Source organism: Notamacropus eugenii, chromosome 5, assembly GCF_028372415.1.
Source record: "Notamacropus eugenii isolate mMacEug1 chromosome 5, mMacEug1.pri_v2, whole genome shotgun sequence".
NCBI lineage: Eukaryota > Metazoa > Chordata > Mammalia > Diprotodontia > Macropodidae > Notamacropus > Notamacropus eugenii.
In genome coordinates this window covers 409693500-409713593 of record NC_092876.1, presented here as the reverse complement: position 1 = coordinate 409713593, position 20094 = coordinate 409693500, and the positions used below count along the sequence as shown (strand labels likewise).

The following is a 20094-nucleotide window of genomic DNA, read 5'->3' as shown; positions in this document are numbered from 1 at the left end:
CTGCAGAACCAACTGTTCCTCCAACTTGGCATCTATTGTCCACTGTTTTTAGAGCTTTCTCCCATCCTTAGACTGCACCTCGATACCTTTGCTTCTCAGAATTAATTTCTTTCAAAGTTTACCTAAGGTACCACTTCTAAATTTTAATTTTCTCTAATTTTCCAAGTTACTTTAAAAATTGTGCATATTTTGTAACTTTCCCACCCTCAGCAAAATAAACTCTCTAAGAATAAGGGTTGTTTTGCTGCCTAGAACAATACCGAGTTATTTAAAAGTTGTCTCAAAGGTCAAGAGAAACAAGGTACGATCCTGCCATGCATACCTTGTTTTTTAAAAGCCCTGAGGATCCTATCACTTTTTCAAAAAGGTGTTTCCCAACATGGACATCAACTGCAGACAAAGGATCATCAAGGAGATAGATATCAGCACCACTGTAAACAGCTCTGGCCAGGCTTACACGTTGTTTCTGACCTCCACTTATATTCACACCCTGTAAGGGAAATGAAGACTAGATCAGATTTTCACTAAAATCCAAAGCTTATATCCCTAACTATCCCTAACTTATATCCCTAGTACTATTGTGCTATAAGAAATGATTAGCAGGGAGATTTCAGAAAAAAACTGGAAAAGTTTACGTGAACTGATACAAAGTGAAATGAGCATAACTAGGAGAAATTGTATATACTAACAGCAATATTGTATGATGATTAACTGTGAATGAATGAGCTATTCTCAGCAATACAATACTCCAAGACAATTCCAAAGGACTTGTGTTGAAAAATGCTTTCTATCTCCAGAGAAAGAACTGATGGAGTCGGAATGCAGATTGAAGCACACTTTTTCAACTTTCATTATTATTCTTAGTGGGTTTTTTTGGTGTGTATTTTCTTTTTCATCCTGGTTAATACAGAAATGTTTTGCATAACTGCACATGGAAGTTCTATATCAAATTGCTGGCCTTCTCCAGGAGAGGGGAAGAGAGTGGAGTGAGAGAATTTGGAAAGCAAAATTTTTAAAAATGAATGTTAAAATTTGTGTTTACCTGTAATTGAGATAAAATTCAAATTACATAAGAATGTCAAAAATGATAATTCATATTTATATACCACTTTCAGATATACCAAAATCTCTCTTCACAATAAGAACCACCTCAGTTGAGAACAGCATTTTCATTTTGTAGTTGAGAAAACTAAATCTCAGAGAGGTTAAAGAGATTTCAATGTCACTCATCTAATGTCAGAATCAGGATTTTGATATTTATGGAAGCAAGAAAAATAGTCTTAAACTAATCCCCAACCTTAGTATTATCCAAGAATTTTAGTGTCCTCTTGTTACCACCAATAATATCTTAATATTCAACCCTTGAAAACATAGGTCTTCTAAGTTTAAGACTCTTAAAGCTCACCAAATGGTCCTTCATGGATAAACAATGCCTTCTCTCTTAATTTGGAATGTAATGAATTCTATTTAAGAATTAAAGCTAACATATATGCATATATATACAAATATCCATGAGTAAAGTGTATGTAACTTGAGCGATGCATGAGTGTTCATCCTTCCTTGCCGAAGAAGACCATGCCATCAGGGAAATAATGACATGACTTGCACTTGACTTTGTTTTGTGTGAGGGAGGTCTGTGCAGGTCACCAGCCTCACTTCTCCTCCAGAGCCATCTGAATCCAGTGACCAGATATTCCTCAGGATGACTGGAGAGGACCCAGGATGAGGCAATTGGGGTTGAGTGACTTGCCCAAGGTCACACAGCTAGTGAGTGTCAAGTGTCTGAGTTGAGATTTGAACTCAGGTCCTCCTGATTTCTGCACTGGTGCTCTATCCACTGCACCAGCTAGCTGCCTAATTTGAGTGACACTTTCCTGTCAGATATATGAGTAGGGCCCTTGACGTGATGACCTCATCTAAGCTCTGGCTCTGTGAATTTAGAAACTCAGAGGTGAACAAAAGTATGATCTGATCATGGGATATGAAATGGTGGTTGCATTACTGAATAGAGTTCTTATGTAATGACTGTTATTTATCACCATCATTTTCCTTCAAACCTGGAATGCTGATTATGAAACTTACAAGTGTATGTTTCAGATAATCACAAGCCTAGAACTTTTTTTTGGTCCTTAACCTCACAATAATCATGCCTCCTATGACACTAGTACATTGCAAATTGTTTTAATTTTTAACTTAACACTTGTATAGATCTTTGACACAATCTGATGATAAATTTTGCCAGTGCAACTGAAGAGAACTTTACTGCTGTATATTGATGAAATATAATCTTACTCTTTCTCCAATTTCAGTTTGGTCTCCATTTGGGAATTTCTCCAAATCTGGTAGCAGAGCACAAGCTTCCAGTACTCTTTCATAGTACTGTCTCTGCATAACTGAGCCAAAGAGAATGTTTTCTTGTAATTTGGAATTCTGGATCCAGGCCTGCTGGGAGACATAAGCCACTGAGCCCTAAAAGAAAGAAAAAAAAGAAAGAAAAAAAAGAAAGTCTTTTTAAGCAAGTAGAAGAAATTAGAAGATATATTTAATTTTGAGTTTTTCCTATTTACTTTCTCATTTAGGTCTTAAAATTAAAATCTTTTCAAAAATGATTTTTCTTAATTTTAAGACAGCTAATATAACAGTTTTGAAACAGACTCAGGTTTGTCCAATGGCTATTTCAGAGACTTAGATTACTTTGTCTTTCATTTTCACCTTCAATGAAGTCTCTGTAACGAATTATATATATCCTCCTGGTTTTGTTTGCTTGTTTTGTTCTTGTTCGTAATTGCTTCTAAAAATTAGGCTTCTAATATTACGGTACCCTATTGCACAAACTAGAGCAGCTAGGTGGTGCAGTGGATAGAGTTCTGGGCCTGGAGTCAGGAAGACTCATCTGCCTGGCTTCGAATCCAGACACAGATACTTACCAGCTATGTGACCTTGGGCAAATTACTTAATTTTGTTACCTCATTTCCTCATCTGGAAAATGAACTGGGAAAGGAAATGGCAAGCCACTAAAGTTTCTTTGTCAAGAAAACTCCAAATGAGGTCACAAAGAGTTTGGCATAACAAAGAGTTTTGGCACCAACACAAATACTGCACAAATTATGCTTTTTTTTTATATACCATGTTTTTCTAGAACACAAATCTTTATAAAACAGAAAACACATTATTTTCTCCTATACCTTTGAAACCACCCTTGTAGTTTCTTGAGATAATTTACTTATAAACCATGCTAGAAAAATCCCAGGAAAGATATGTTATTTCCTGATTGTCATACATACACACACAATATATATACATACATATAAGTGTATATTTCAGCTATTACGACATATCTCTTTATACCAGACCTTTAAAACCTCATAATTAAAGCTATACTAAGCTTAAGAAATACTATATTTGTAGAAGTCCACTCACATGGCATATCTGTATAGATAGGCATGCTTTGAAAAGGTTCCAATGGACACTATGCAAATACCCCAAATTTATATTATGATCAGAGGAAAGCAAAACCAGGATAAGGCAGAAGGATTGAGAAAAGACTAGAGATAGGGAGACTGGAATTAAAGATAAGAAAAAAGAGAAAAGATGTATTTCTGTATAAAGCTTAATTATAAATAAGGAAGTATATGCTAATTATAAAGGTGATTAAATGCAGAAACAGGCTACCAAAGGGCATTGTGTAATTTCCATTCACAAAGACCTCTTCAAGAGTATACATCATAATTTATGGGTTCATCTACTTGTAGTCATGTGGTTGAATCATATCCTAAAAGCCACCAGTTACAAAGTCACTTTTTAAAGAAATGACCACAATTACTTAAGGATTCTTGGAATAGATGATTATTAGAAATATAAATTCCTAATTTTATTAGTTTAGTATAAAACTAATATATATAAATCATATAAATCAGTTAAGCATCATAAATGATTATTATAATATTAGTATTAATAAAGATATTAATATACATGCATTTTCCCAAAGTGCTCAGTTGACAGAATGATATTGCAGGTCTATTAATGGTTAATCAACTTTTTTTAAGAAAATGACTATGTAAAATCTTTGAATCTTTAATGAGGAAACTCAGAAAGAATAAATAATTGACTGTACTTTTCTCTGGACTGTTCCTTTAAGTTTCTCCATCTCTCCCAGAATGGCAGACAGCATAGATGATTTTCCTGACCCAACTTGTCCTATAATTGCCACTAACGCTCCTTCTGGAATCTTTATGTTCAAACTGAAAAAAAAAGATGAGGAAGCACATATGAACACTAGTCAATCTTCATTATTTCTTTATATTTCCAGACCAGTTAGTATTCCTAAAGCTGAGAATCTTTATTTTGATTATAACTGTTCACTCCCTATTTCTCAAGATTCGATCCTCTCAAACAAATAAAACAGAACAAAATTCTAGAATGGGCATGAAGGAGAGAAAAAGTTTGAAATAAGAGAGCATAAGAGAAAAGAATATAAAAGATAAAAGACAATAATAGAAATAAGAGATGCTTTGCATCACTTTAAAAAATTTAGATCTCTTTCAAGAACTCACATCTTCTTTAATCAACATAGTCCAAGATTTGCTACAAAGACAGAAATTAAAGAATATCATATCTAAGGAATAAGAACACAAAGTTATCCAAAGAGTAATGACATGCAAATGGTAGTTAGAAGTAGGCTGTAGCATGTTATAAATGACAAATAATGCATGAGAGGACATTATTGGGCATATAAATCATAGTAAAAAGAGGCAGCAAAAATCAGAGACAACAAATGGAAATCATAAATGACAAACTGGTGAAACTAAGATATCAAAAATAATATATACATACACAAAAAAAAAACAGAAAAAACTTCTATGTCCTATGGATCCTCTTTCAAGGCCTAAAAGAAAAGACACAGATAAGCACAGTCCAAAATGAGAAGACAGGAAAGGGATGAAAACTGAAATTTTGAAGGCACTATGTGCCCTAATGAAACCACAAATCTGCCCATGTTAGTACTCTTAAATATATATATATGTACATATATATGTACATATATATGTATGTAGATAGATAGATAGATAGTCTTAGGAAATGTCATGCCAAGTATAATGCCTTACTCATTTAAGGTTGGAGTCTGATTCTTTTCCCAGGTGAAGGATGCATCAGTAAATATTATAGCATAATCTATAAGTAATAACAAAAATAAAAACAATGGGAAATTACAGAAATAATTAAATTCAACTCTAGAGTAATTCAAATTTTATAGAACAAAAAGAATGACTTACTTCCAGGATAATAAGTTTCAATGTCTTCAGGATTGAGCTCCTCAGCATGAAGAAAATCTTGCAAACGACCTAGAGATATTTTTGTCTGTTGATATAATTACATGTGTTTCACTTACTTTGTGTTGAAGTAAAATCAACTTCCTTAATAAGCAAAGGATAGTTCAATTTATAAATATTTATATTTCTGCTTTATTTCTTATTTTTATAAACCTAATCAACACCAACAAACATGAACACCTCAATATGCACAGAAAAATAAAAAAATATGCATATGAAATTATGAACTTTTGTTTACATTTTCTCCTGACTATCAAATGTCCAGAAATACATGTTGTCAAATTTTCCATATTTAAAGCTTAAATTAATTCTTAAAAAAAAATAGACTAGCAAAACACTGAACCTTCCCAACTGGTGATTTTAACTATAGCACAATAATTGAGTGAAACTGATGTAGAAAACAGGCTTCAACTGAAAAAAAAGTATAAAACCTTAGTATAAAAAAAGCATAAAAGTGAAAAGAATACAAAATATTTTTAAAATCTGGAGAGAAACAATAAAGTCATGAAAGACAGTTACGCAACACTACCTGGACTACGGTAGAGATCACCGCTGGTAAGTCAAACAAAGGGAGCCTCAAAATATTAAACAATGACATAGATGTAAAAACTTTATTGGCTGTTAAAATATTCCCTTCATCCAGAAGAAAATATACTCCAAAAGTGGCCAGGGACACCTAAAAAAAAGAAATGCTTTATTTGCTTTAAACACTTTTTATTTTTCATCATTGTATTTTTTTTTAGGAATGGCTACCAAGATCTTATATAAACACATATACACACACATAAAACATGCATTTATACATATATATATTTACATGTATATGTGTATTGGTCAACTTAGACTCAGTATTACAGCCAATTAATGAACTGAAGAACATAAAAGATACATTCAGATCATCTTACTCCTCTACCCAAATCCTTACAATGGCCTGTTGGTACTGAGTAACCTTCAAGTATCTTAACTTTTATGGCATTTCACAATATTCACAATATATTCTATCTAGTTTTAACCTTATCTTACATCACAAATTTTCATGTACTATATGCTATCTTATTGTTCCCCCAATACATACTCCTTCTGTATCTTATAACATACTATTTATTACTCTAATCATTTTTTCTTCTCTATTATAGAGTTCCTACTCATGTACTACAGCACAACCCTACAGTCACCATCTTTCAGAAGCATTCAATAAATTCCCATATCAGTAACAGTCTTTTTCTCCTTGGATTTCTCTTAGCACTTCGTTGAAGCATCTCTCATGCACATGGGATTATTGTAGCAAACCACCTTTGGCAATGGCAGGTTAGATCTCCAAGGTGGTAGCTCTTAACTGCTTTCAAGATTCTAGAGATAACCCCACATATGTCCATGCTCCTAAGGATGGCTTATGAGTCCTCATCATTGTGTTTATCTTTAACAATCAGTCAGGAGACTTAATTCTTTCTCAAAAGCATTTACGCAAGTGGTATAGCAAGAACAATGTTTACAAAGCAATTTTCCCTCTCTGCTGAAAAAACCTGGAGAGCCCCGTGCCATAAGTACATGCAGATATTTGCTTGTCTGTATAGGTGAGCGCTAGTATATGAGTAAGATGAGTTACCAGACCTGTTTTATTTGTATTTCCCATTTCAATTATTTCCAAATGGCTTTCATGAGTTGAAGCCACCATGACTTCTGTTTTTGTTTTATTTTGGTGATTATATGTCCTTTAGTGATGTCATTGAGAAATTTATCAATGGCAAGTTAGTTGCTCACAAATTTCCAATAGCAGACAACGAATCCCAGAAAAATCCTTAATTCATGTAGATTCTTTAGATGTGGCCAATTGAGGAGTGCTTGTACCTTCTCTCAATCAGCGTTTACTTCTTGCTATGAACTATGTGGCCCACCTACTTGACCAAGGTATTTTTTGCCATCTGACAAGGTCAGAACAGCTTCCTTTGGATATTACTTTAACCAATCTTTCCTTCTCCTTTAGTGAAAGAGTTCTTAATCTTTTTTTGTGCGTGTCATGGAATCCTTTGTTGGTCTGGTGATGCCTATGGACCTCTTCTCAGAATAATGTTTTAAATGTATAAAATGAAACACAAAGTATTATAAAGGAAACTAATTACATTGAAATACAATTATCAACATATACTTAAAAAATAAATTAACTAAGAACCCCTATTTTAGTGTCTTTCCAAAGCCAGTCGATCAACCAAGTGTATCAACCTTATTCATGTTATCAATTACTTTGTCCATAAGACACTGAAAAATGATAGGTGCCCCTGAGATGATTAAATCTACAGTTTTTGTTTCAACTTAGTCTCTGTTTAAAATCACTCCTGCTCATCTTTGACCTGTTATGGGAATACTATTACAAAGTGTGTCCAGTATATTCCCTATTATCCCCATGGCATGCTATACTGATACATTTTAATTCTCTTATTCAAATTTTCATAGATTTCAATTCAGATCTTTCCAGGCTTCTTTGTTTAACTACAAAAGGTGATCATATGGGTTACTTGATTCAGTAATTATACTGTTACTGAGTAGTTCTCTCAGCTGGTTTCTGAGATCTTCCAATATGGATAAGGGAATCTCCTGCTACCTCTCTTGAAAAGGTCTGTCATTGTCAACATGGATCCTATGGATTGTCCTTGGGTTTTTTTGACATTCTACTCCTAGAAAGAATGCCTTTGTCCTCTCCTTAATCTATTTCCTCAATGAGTCTTTCCATTTTTAGGCACTAGAGATTTACCAGTCATATTTTTCTAGATCTGCTCCTGAGTAATAAAAATCAGTGTTCTGGTGGTATTGTCTTTCACCACTTGTTTCTATTTTCCTGAATGTTTCTGCACAGGTTGTGTAGACAGTGAAAATATTCAGAAACTGAGTCCCAGCTTCCGGCTTAAGATATGTTGCTAATAGTATCTCATGTTTTTTCCCTTACAACAACCCTGAGAGGTTCGATTATTATCATCCCTATTTCACAGCTAATGAATCTGAGGCAAAACCAACCCAACATCACACAGTATCTGAGGCTGGATTTGAACTCTGGTTTTCCTGACTCATGGCCTAGCGCTCTATCCATGGTGCCAACTGGAGTCAATTCTTATAGATAGAAAGTCTGAAGAACTATGGATAGAGGTTAGCAATTTTGTACAGGAGGCAACAAAAACATCTCAAAGAAAAGCAAGAAAGCAAAACAGCTGTCTGATGAGGCTTTTCGACCACTTGAGGAAAGAAGGAAAGAGAAAGGTAAAAGAGAAAGGGAAAGATATAACCAACTGAATACAGCATTCTTGAGAATAAGCCAGGACAGATAAGAAGGTGAGCAATGCAAGAAGAAAACAATAGAACTGGAAAGACATGAGATCTCTTCAAGAAACTTAGAGCTATTAAGGGAACATTTCACAAAAAAATGGGCACAATAAAATACAAAAATGGTAGGGACTTAACAGAAGTAGAAGAGCAAGAAATGGCAAGAATACATAGAAGATTGTGTTTCGCAAAATACTCTCTTTAGGAAAAAAGCATACTTTTTCTGAAATAAATAAATAAAATAAAGTTTAAAAGTATAGTTTTTGTCTACAATACCATGGCACTCCCAGGAGTCCCTTGGGTGGCTTTAGCCACATTTCTAATTTCTAATGCACTAAGAATGCAATATTCATATTGTTCAAATCAGCTTTTTTACTTTCAATATGTGCAGCTCTAAAAGAGGTAATAATACTTAAACACTCAACTGTGCAAAAATTATCCTAAAGGAATTGGTCAGACTTGTAAAAGAAACACAATGAGAAATTGACTAGTGATAGTCTAGAACAAAAGGGGAGAAAAAAACTAATTTTTCTTTAGGGGAACCATACAAAACCAGAGCATCTAAACATGAAAAAAAGACACTATAGAAAAATGTGTATCTCCTCTTTTACTTTTCTTTCCTTAGGACTTCAACACCTAAAGTGCTACATGACAATTCTTTAATTTAAAAAAAAAATGCAATGAAATTTCACTGAAAATCCTCTATTCCAGGTAATTTGGAGTGGATACCATTTAATCAGATTTGAAAAATGAAATAGAAAGCATCATATAAACTCACCAAGAAAGGAAGGCAAGTCAGTGTGAGCATAGAGAATACTGTAAGATATCCAGATGATTTTTGAATTTCTAATTCATGTTTTCGAATTTCAGTGATCTTTTTCTGATAGGAAGGTTCCCACGCATAAAGTTTAAGAATCTATATGACAATTAATTCAGAAAAAAATAGTGCACACATCATTACTAGAAATCAGTACCTTTATATCCCAGATTGAACTAAAAGTTCAATTTTCTTTTGCAATTTACTTGTCAATGTTTCAACTCTCACAAATATGTAATACCTATTTTTCTCCATAATGCTTCTCTATTAGTTAGTTTATTCCTCATGATAAAAAGATGATAAACTATTACCCTTGAGGTTTATTTTTAGCTCATTGCTTTGAAGTATAAAACACTTTAAGTTATCTCATCAGAATTTCTTACCATTGAAAAGTAATTTCAGAGAATATCTAATCTATTTACTAGTCTTAGTCTATTACTGTTTTTAATTATGAAACAGATGATTATCATATGCTCAAATGTTTTAAATCCAGCAGTTTCTCTAAGTGTCTCACAGAAGTGTTTCATAAATTTGTTTTTTAAGTCTATATATAACAGTTCATTAGAGTTTATTGATATTCAAGCAAACCTGTGAATTTTCTAATTAGTTCACCATATCACCTGTTTCCTGAAAGAAGAAATATTTTTTCATTGCAGTAGTACTGCTAAAGGAAACAGTATTAATATTTTGCTAATTTTATAGCTGTTTCCTCCTAAAAATCTGGTGAGGTAAGATTTTCTCAGAATTTTTCTATGGCATAGGACTCAGTTGTGATATGTATGGACTTTTCTTTTCACCTGGATACAAAATTATATCCCTATATTGGGTGTTACTTTTCTGGAATGAAACTTATTGCTAAGAGAGAATCTGCTTTGGATGATAATGGTCACCAAATGAGAACTTCTCCCATACTAATCATACAAGCATCTTCACTGACCACAGAGAGAAGAATAAGGATGTTTTCATGACATGGAGAAATGCTGATAAAGAAACTCCCTCTGCCAACATAGATCTGGACTTTCTCCATAGCCTATACTTTAGGAACCTAGAGGACGGAGAAGTAACTTGTCCAAAGTCACAAAGTCAATATATATCAGATTTGGGACTTGGACCTAGCTTTTGTAGATTTAATAGCAGCTTGTCATCTATTATACTGCTTCTTTTATTTTTTTATTTTTTATTTTTTTTATACTGCTTCTTTTAGAAAAAAGAAAAGCAAACTATACCACCCTAATCTTAAAACATATTTCTTTACGTCTAATTACTTTTTCTTGCTATTGTGCTAAGTCGCCAAAAAAACTAAATATATTTGATTATTAGCCTTGATATAATTTCTTTTTATGCACTACTGAAAATGATAATCATTCTCTTTTTGCTATGTTTACCTTGAGCTGAATACCTAAAATAGTCTTAAGCCATAATACTTAGATTGTTATTTTTAAGACATGGATAAAGTAATAGGATTCTTCTTACATCAGAATATATATACACTTTTTATTATTTCATTCTAAAAGGTACTGGCAGCATATTATGCTTTATTTTACCTTGATTCCCTGTAAGATTTCATTGAGTAGCTTTATCTGTTGATCTTTGTTCTTCGTTTGTCTTTTCTATTTAATGGATACAAAATCCCAAAAGCATGTTAAAATATTTGATAGGAGTTAAAATACTTTATTACATTCTAATATCACCTTCAATAAGCTGAAGTAGTACGATGCTTTGCATATTTTCTTTTATGTCTCATAAACAGAAACAGGCTTAAACATACAAAAAGCAGTGCTCTCTCTCTCTCTCGCAAAAATACCTCTAAACAAAGACAAGTCCAACCAATGAGGTTTGACTGAATAAATTGTGGCATAAGATATCTAAGAGATGAGGAAATAGATTATTTCAAAAATACATAGGAAGACTTCTATGAATTGATGCAGAATGAATTAAATAGAACAAAAATTATATTCTGAAATGAATATTATGAACAATTTTGAGGACTTTTACAAATTGATTAATGAAAAAATGAACAGGATCAGGAGAAAAATATATACAATAACTGCATCACCATCAATATAATTTTAAAAATAGACAGGTGATGAGGGGTGCTATCTGTAACATGTTTCACATACTTTCAAATTAGGTCAATGTATTTCTATTTAGTTTTCCTTTGCAGCTTTATTTGTTACAAGAACCCTTTCATAAAGGGAGAATAATCTGCAAATGTTTATTATATAAAAACCAATCATTAATAAAACCTTGAAAAATAGTTTACTACATAATACCCTTCCTTAATAATTTACTTTTGCTTGACCTTCTTAATTTATATAATTTCCAAAACTGTTTTGGAGGAAACATATCCAGTATGGTCAAAAGTCAACATAGAAGTGGGCCAGGAATTCATACTGAGAAAATATCTTCAAGTATTCCTTTTCCTTTCGAGAACACATCTTTTAACATTTTCTTGGAAAACACTAATTATTTCTTAGATCTTAAAGAACTGAAACTTCACTTCTTAATTAAGTCTTAATTAAATCATTGAAATTAATTCATTTGTTTCTAGAAGAAAGGGAAGTGAAAAGCTGAAATTATCCAGAGAATTTCATTCCTAAAAATTCCACTTAGAGAAAAGCAGAAGGTTTAACATGAAATAATCCCAGATTTATCATCTCTAGATACATAACTCAGTCTTCTACTATTTGGCATTTGTGTAGACATGTCACGAAATGTCCTACCTTTAGCATTTTTATTCTGTTAGCAACTAATGCATTTATAGGTATCACCAGTACAAGTACTGCAACACCTGCAAACACAGATGGACCCAGCTCTTGCCAAAGTAGTAAAATCGCCATCAGAATCTGCAGAGGTGCAGACCAGAGTATATTGAGATTTACAGTCAGGTCCATGAGTTGTTGGGCATCTACTGAAAACAAGTTAATAATTTCACCAGCTGAAAATTTTTTTCGGGAAGAGTTAGATAAATTTAAGGCCTAGAAAAAAGAGAAATATAAGATTAAGCATTATTCTATATGTGTGACTTCCTGATCTTCCTAACAAAGGAAATAATATGTAATAGGTTTATTGAACCTTCCACTGAAACTATGAATAAAAAGAATTGAGACTGATTTCCTTACTACAACCTTATGAAACAGGTAGAATAATACTGTTATCCCCATTTTACAGATGAGGAAAATGAGAGGAGTAGGAGTGACATGATCAGTCACCCAATCAGTATGTCTTAGAGCCAGGACTTTGATCTGGCCCAACTAATTCTGCTCTACCACACTATTTCAAATATATATATATATATATATATATATATATATATATATATATATATATATATATATATATATATATATATATATATATATATATATATATATATGTGTGTGTGTGTGTGTGTGTGTGTGTGTGTTTGTTATTACTATTATATTATATTTCTTCTCAAGACTATGAAGTGTTCTTCATGTGATTTTTTCCTATCTGATGGTCCCTCACCTTAAATTCTAAACCTTTATCCTAGTTTATGTCTCATTTCTACTAGTACACACAGGGTAACAAAGGTATTGGCTGATAAGAACACAAAATATGACTTGGGGTTTTAACTGTAAAAAAGAGACTGTTGAAATCTTTTGCTCTGTTCCCTTTTTGGAAGGAACTTAATTTTTATATTACTATTATAAGATCACATGGCCATAACTTGAGCACTGAAAGAATTCTTAGAGATTGGAAATGAACTAGAGAGAAATGTATTTATGAATAATGTTACATAAACTTTGTGTCTGGTACATTTTTGAAAATAAAAGTTCAACTTGTAGAATATTTCTAAACCTTTTTTCAAAGCAATGCTAACTCTTTTTCTCCATGTAATAGTTAATACTAAGGAAAATAGGCTAAGTTAATATTATGTGGGAATTTGGGAGTTCATATTTAATCTAATGCTCTGAAACCCTTTAGGATTCCAGTGCCACTACCAATAAGGAAGGAACCTTCTGAAGGTCTATCAGCCCACCTCCCCTACACACCATACAACTAGAAAACCACCTCATAATTTATCTAGGAACAGGAAAGCAGCTTACTAGCCCAGCAGGAAAGGTCAGTCTCACTGGAATGGGAAGGGAGCAAGGTCCAAGAGCAGCTGCTATAGCAGCCAGTCTCACAGCAGAGGGCCTACAGCAAGGCTGTAGGCATGGGGCAACCTACTAGAGAGACCCGGATCTCCTGCATATCAGTAAACCCCTAGGCAAGTGAGCAGTCTGTGCAGCCCAGCAAGGCCCCACGCCAGCAGCCCCATCTCCAGCACAAGCCACTGGTGAGGTCTTGATCCCACTGCTAAGCAGAAGTGATGCCCTTCCCTGGGGCTGGTCAGAGACCCTCTCCGTGGAGCCAATCATGAAAGAGACCCTGTTTCCATAGCAAGCCAGCAGCAAGGCTCCACCTCTGGCACAGTCCAGCAACAAGATTCCTCCTCCAAGCATAGTCACAAGAAAGATTCCGTTACTATAGCAACCCAGCAGCAAGGCCCCCACCCTCGGAACAGGCCAGCAGCTAAACCCCACATCCAAAGGAGAAGAACTGGGAGGCCCCATCCCCCTATTACAAGCCAAAAGGGAAGCTTACCCTCCCAAGAAAGCAAGCAGCTAAGCCTTGAAGCCCAGTGAAAGCCAAGACTCTAAGCCTCAGCAAAAAAAAAAAAAAAAAGAGAGAGAGAGAGAGAAAGAAAGAAAGAAAAAGAAAAAAGAAAAAAACTGGGACAGTGCAGGACCAGAGTCCAACTTTCACACAAAACCCCCAAGTCACAAAAAAGGCAGAAAAAATGAGCAAAACAACAGCAACAAAAAAACAAAAAACAAAAATTTGATTATAGAAAGTTATTATGGTGATAGGGAGGATCAAGACATAAACTTAGATGAGGACAATAGTGTCAACTTGGCTACATGTGAAGGCTTGAAAAAATGTAATTTTGTCTCAGGCCCAAAAAGAATTTCAAGAAGAGCTTTAAAAAGTAAATTAGAGAAGTAGAAGAAAAACTGGGAGAAGAAATGAGAGTAATACAAGAGAATCATGAAAAAGAAGTCAATAGCATGGTGAACAACATACAAAAATGTACTGAGGAAATAACTCCCTAAAAAATAGAATTAGCTAAATGGAAAAAGAAGTACAAAAAGCTCACTGTAGAAAATAATTCCTTAAAAATTAGAATTGAATAAGTAGAAATTAATGACTTTATGAGACATCAAGATACAATAAAACAAAATCAAAAAAGTAAAACATAAAAGAAAATGTAAAATTTCTCATTGAAAAATAACTGACCTGGGAAATAGAAACAGCAGACGTAATATGTGAATTATTGGACTACCTGAAAACCATGATTAAAAAAAAACCTTCAAGAAATTATCAAGTAAATCTACTCTGATATATTAGAACCAGACAAAAAAAAAAAAGACTCCACCAATCACCACCTGAAAGACATCCCAAAATAAAAACTTCCAGGAACATCATAATCAAATTCCAGAGCTCACAGATCAAAGGAAAAGTATTGCAAGAAGTAAAAAAGAAACAATTCAAATATTCTGGAGCTACAGTCAAGATTACACAGGATTTGTCACCTTCTACATCAAGGGAAAGGAGGGCTTAGAACATGATATACGGTAAGGCAAAGGAGTTAGAATTACAACAAAGAATCATCTACCCAGCAAAATTGAATATAATCTTTCAAGAAAAGAAATGCATATTTAATGAAATAGAGGACTTTCAAGAATTTCTAATTAAAAGATCAGAGCCAAATAAAAAAATGTGAGCTTCAATTACAAGACTCAAGGGAAACATTAAAAAAAGGTAAAAAAGTAAAAAGAAAGAGAAGACATAAATTCATTAAGGTTAAACTGTTTTTATTTCTATATGACAAGATAACATTTGTAACTCTTAACAACTTAATTATTATAAGAGAAATTAGAAGGAGTGTATGTAGACAGAGGTTGTGGATATAATGTGACTTCAGTGAGATGATACTCAAAAAAACAAAATAAAGGAGTGAAAAAGAAAACTGCATTGGAAGAAGAAAGAGGAGTGAGATTGAATGGGATAATTACCTCACATAAGAGAGGCTAGAAAGAGCTATTATAATGGAGGGGAAGACAGGGGGTAGAGAGTGGCAGGCAAAGCTTAATCCTTTCTCTGATCAAAAATGGCTGAAAGAGGCAATAATATGCACACTCAGTTGAATATAGAAATCTATCTTACCTGATAAGGAAATAAAAAAGGGCAGAAATAATAACAGGTAGATGGGGGGACATATAAAAGGGAGAATATATTGGGGAATATGATGATCAGAAGTAAAGCACTTGTGGGGCAGGCAAAAGATGGGGGGTAAGAGAAGAAGGATGAACAAGTGAAAAATAGCATGGAGGGAAACAGTTATCATAATTGTAAATGTGAATAGGATGAACTCACCCATAAAATGTGAGCAGATAGCAGAATGAATTAAAAATCAGAATCTTACAATATGCTGTTTACAAGAAACACATATGAAGCAGAGGGATACACAAAGAGGTAAGGGGCTGCCACAGAATCTATCATGCTTCAGCTAAAGCAAAGAAAGCAGGGGACAGTAATTATAACCTCAGAGAAAACAAAAGTAAAAATAGATCTAATTAAAAGAGATAAAGAAGGAAACTATATACTGCTGAAAGCTACCATCGAAAATGAAGTCACATCAATACAAAAAATGTATGTACCAAATGGTATAGTGTATAAATTTCTGAAGAAGTTGAATGAGTTACAGGAAGAAATATTAAATAAAATTGTACTAGTAAGGGACTTCAACCTTTTCGTCTAAGAATTCAATAAGTCTGACCAAAAGTATACAAGAAAGAAGTTAAGAAGGTGAATAAAATTCTGGAAAACTTAGATATCATGGACTTCTGTAGAAAACTGAATGAGAATAGAAATGAATTTCCTTTTTTTTAACATGGCACCTACACAAAAACTGATCACGTATTAAGACACAAAACCTCACAATCAAATGCAGAAAAGTAGAAATAGCAAACAAGTCCTTTTCATATCATAATGCAATAAAAATTATATTGAATAATATACAATAGAAAAAGAGATTAAAATTAATTTGACATTAGTCTAATCTTAAAAAATAAATGTCAGAACAAATCATAGAAACAATTGATAATTTCAATAAAGAAAATGACAGCAATGAGACTATGTACCAAAATTTATGGAATGTAACCAAGGCAGTTCTTAGGGGGAAATGTACATATCTAATTGCTTACATTAATTAAGAAAAAGAAAAAAAGCAGTCAACAAATTGAACATGCAGCTAAAAGAACTTAAAAGAAAACAAATTAAAAATTCCCAATTAAACACCAGATTGGAAATCCTGAAAACCAAGAGAGAGATTAATAAAACTGAAAATAAGAAAATCAATGAACGTAAAACTAGAAGCTGGTTTTATGAAAATATCAATAAAATAGACAAACTATTGATTCATTTGATTTAAAAAAGGAAAGAAGAAAACTAAATTACTAGTTTAAAAAATGAAAAGGGCGAATTCACCACTGATGAATAGGAAATTAAAACAACTACAAGGAGCTATTTTCTCCAATTGTATGTCAATAAATTTGACAATCTTAATGAAATGGATGAATTTACAAAAATATAAATTACCTACATTAACAGAGGAAGAAATAAAATACTTAAATTAGAATAGAAAAATAGAATAATAAAATAGAAAATGAAATTGAACAAGACACTGATGAACTTCCTAAAACAAAATTTCCAGGACCAGATATATTTACAATCAAATTCCACCAAACATTTAAAGAGCAATTAATCCCAATGTTATATAAAATATTTGGAAAAACATGTGAAGAAAAAGTCCTACCAAATTCATTTTATGACACAAATATGGTGTTAATACCCAAAACCAGGAAGACCCAAAACAGAGAAAGAAAATTTTCGACCAATTTCCCTAATGAATATTGATGCAAATATTTTAAATAAAATACTAGAAAAAAAGATTACAGCAATATATCACAAGAATCATATACTCTGACCAGGTGGAATTTATAGCAGGAATTCAGGGCTGGTTCAATATTTGGAAAACTATCAGTATAATTGACCATATCAATAATAAAACCAAAAGAAATCATATGATTATCTCAATAGATGCAGAAAAAAACCTTGACAAAATACAGCACTCTTTCCTATTCAAAACACTAGCTAGCTTAGGAATAAATGGAGCTTACCTTAAAATGATAAGTAATATTAATCTAAAACCATCACAAGCATTATTTGTAATGGGGATAAGCTAGAAGCCTTTCCAGGACAATCAGGGGGAAGCAAGGATGCTCATTATCACCTCTATTATTTACTATTATAGTAGAAATGTTAGCTATAGTAATAGGAGAAGAAAAAGAAATGAATAGGCAATGAGGAAACAAACTATAACCCTTTGCAGTTGATATGATGATATACTTAGAGAATCCTAGAGAATCAACTAAGAAACTACTTGAAATTATTACCATCTTCAGCAAAGTTTCAAGATACATAAATCATTAGCATTTCTATATATTACCAACAAAATCCAGCATGAAAGGTATAAAGAGAAATTTCACTTAAAATAACTGTAGATAATATGAAATACTTGGGAGTCTACCTGCCAAAATAAACCCAGGAACTATATGAACACAACTATAAAACACTTTTCACACAATCAAGTCAGATCTAAATGATTGGAAAATTATGACAAATTCACCATTCTCATGGAAAGAACACAGAAACAGAGTGGGCAGAAGAAGGTGATTTATTTACACATCCTGGGATGTTAATTCTGCACACAAAGAACATACACACACTACAGAAGCAGGAACAAGCTTAAATACTGTCAGGGTGGTCACACTCCTCTCAGAGTCCAGATTGGTCCAGACTCCTCAGGGTTACAATCTTTCTGACTTTCTCATTTGCCTATTTTCCTTCCTAGATTATGGGACCTGTGATCAGAAAATGGAGGGATAATTTTACTCCAGTGTGTCAGTTAATATGCATGAAGCTTAATAAGGAGGCCCACTTGAGGGAATATTATGACCTCATCTCCCCCACTTAATTTGGTATGTCTTCTGCTGAAGCAAGAACTTGAGGTTTCTTTTCTCAGTACTCCCTCCTAATCACATAGCTACCAAATGTTTCTGTGGAGGGCAAACTTTCTCTCTTTCCAACAAAAATATTCATTGCTCATGGGTAGGCTGAGACAATATATTAAAATAATAATTCTACCTAAATTAATCTATTTGTTCAGTGCATACAAATGAAACTATCAAAAAGTATTTTACAGGGTTAGAAAATATAATAACAAAATTCATCTGGAAGGACCAAAGTTCAAGAATATCAAGGGAAAATCAATAATCATTTTTTAAAAAGTGAAAGAATGTAGTCTAGCTATACATGACCTCAAACTATATTATAAAAAGGTAATTATTCAAACAATCTGTTACTAGCTAATAGTAATGCTTCAGTGAAATAAATTAGGTACAAATTTCATTATAGCAAATGACCATGGTAATATAGTGCACAATAAACCTAAAGATCCAAGCTTTTGGAACAAACACTCATTATTTTACAAAAACTGCTGGGAAACCTGGAAAACAATGTGGCAGAAACTATACACAGAATACCAAGATAAGGTCAAAATGGGTTCATGATGTACACATAAAGGGTGATATCATAAGTACATTAAGAGAGTATGGGATAGTTTATATGTTGGATTTATGGATAAGGGGAGAATTTAGGACCGAAGAAGCTATAGTTTTATAAAATGTAAAATAGAAAATTTTGATTATATACAATTTAAAACTTTTTGCACAGACAAAACCAAGGCAACCAAAATTATAAGAAAAGCAGAAAGCTAGGAAAAATTTTTGCAATAAGTATCTTTGATAAAGGCCTCATTTTTCACATATAGAGAGAATTGAGTCCAATTTATAAAAAAATACAGGTCATTCCCCAAGTGATAAATAGTCAAAGGACATGAAAAGGCAGTTTTCATGCAATGAAATCAAAGCAATCTATAGTCATATAAAAATGCTTTAAATTATGATTGATCAGAGAAATGCGAAGTGAAACAACATCACACCCTTCAAGTGGGCTACTATGACAAAAAAGGAAAATTATAAATGTTTGAGGGGATGAGGGAAACCTGGAACGCCAATGTACTATTTGTGGAGTTGTGAACTGAGCTAACCATTCTTGAGTACTGTTTGGAACTATGCCCAAAGGGCTATAAAACTGTGAATAACCTCTGATCCGACAATACCACTGCCAGGTCTATATATACCAAAGATATCCAAAAAAGCAAAATGCACCTATTTGCACACATAAAAAATATAACAGCTGTTTCTGTGGCAAAAAACTGAAAATCAAAGAAATGCCTGTCAATTAGGGAATGGCTGAACAAGCTGTGGTATATGACTTTAAAGGAATATTATTGTGCTATAAGAAATGACAAGCAGGATGAAATCTGTAAAGACTTATATAAACTGATGACTAGTGGAGTGAACAGAACCAGGAGAACACTGCACACAGCAACTGCAATATTGCTCAATGAAGAACTGCCAATGAATTAGCTATTCTCAGCAA

At 33.1% G+C, this 20094-nt stretch overlaps 1 protein-coding gene across 8 annotated transcripts in view; it reads right to left on the bottom strand.

The window, feature by feature from the left end:
• LOC140506960 (multidrug resistance-associated protein 1-like) overlaps nucleotides 1-20094 on the bottom strand; it is a 90927-nt gene that overhangs the window by 53478 nt on the left and 17355 nt on the right. For 4 of the 8 annotated variants that reach the window (XM_072614698.1, XM_072614702.1, XM_072614699.1 and 1 more), the window contains 9 exons: nucleotides 12183-12437; nucleotides 11004-11069; nucleotides 9421-9558; nucleotides 5860-6006; nucleotides 5274-5358; nucleotides 5106-5172; nucleotides 4115-4241; nucleotides 2293-2469; nucleotides 323-490 (listed from right to left, as the gene is read on the bottom strand). In XM_072614698.1, the coding sequence (XP_072470799.1) occupies nucleotides 323-490; nucleotides 2293-2469; nucleotides 4115-4241; nucleotides 5106-5172; nucleotides 5274-5358; nucleotides 5860-6006; nucleotides 9421-9558; nucleotides 11004-11069; nucleotides 12183-12437 (1230 nt within the window). Of the gene's footprint in view, nucleotides 1-322; nucleotides 491-2292; nucleotides 2470-4114; nucleotides 4242-5105; nucleotides 5173-5273; nucleotides 5359-5859; nucleotides 6007-9420; nucleotides 9559-11003; nucleotides 11070-12182; nucleotides 12438-13529; nucleotides 14566-20094 lie in introns of those variants that run through there. The other 4 variants (XM_072614706.1, XM_072614700.1, XM_072614701.1 and 1 more) reach the window with 4 other exon arrangements.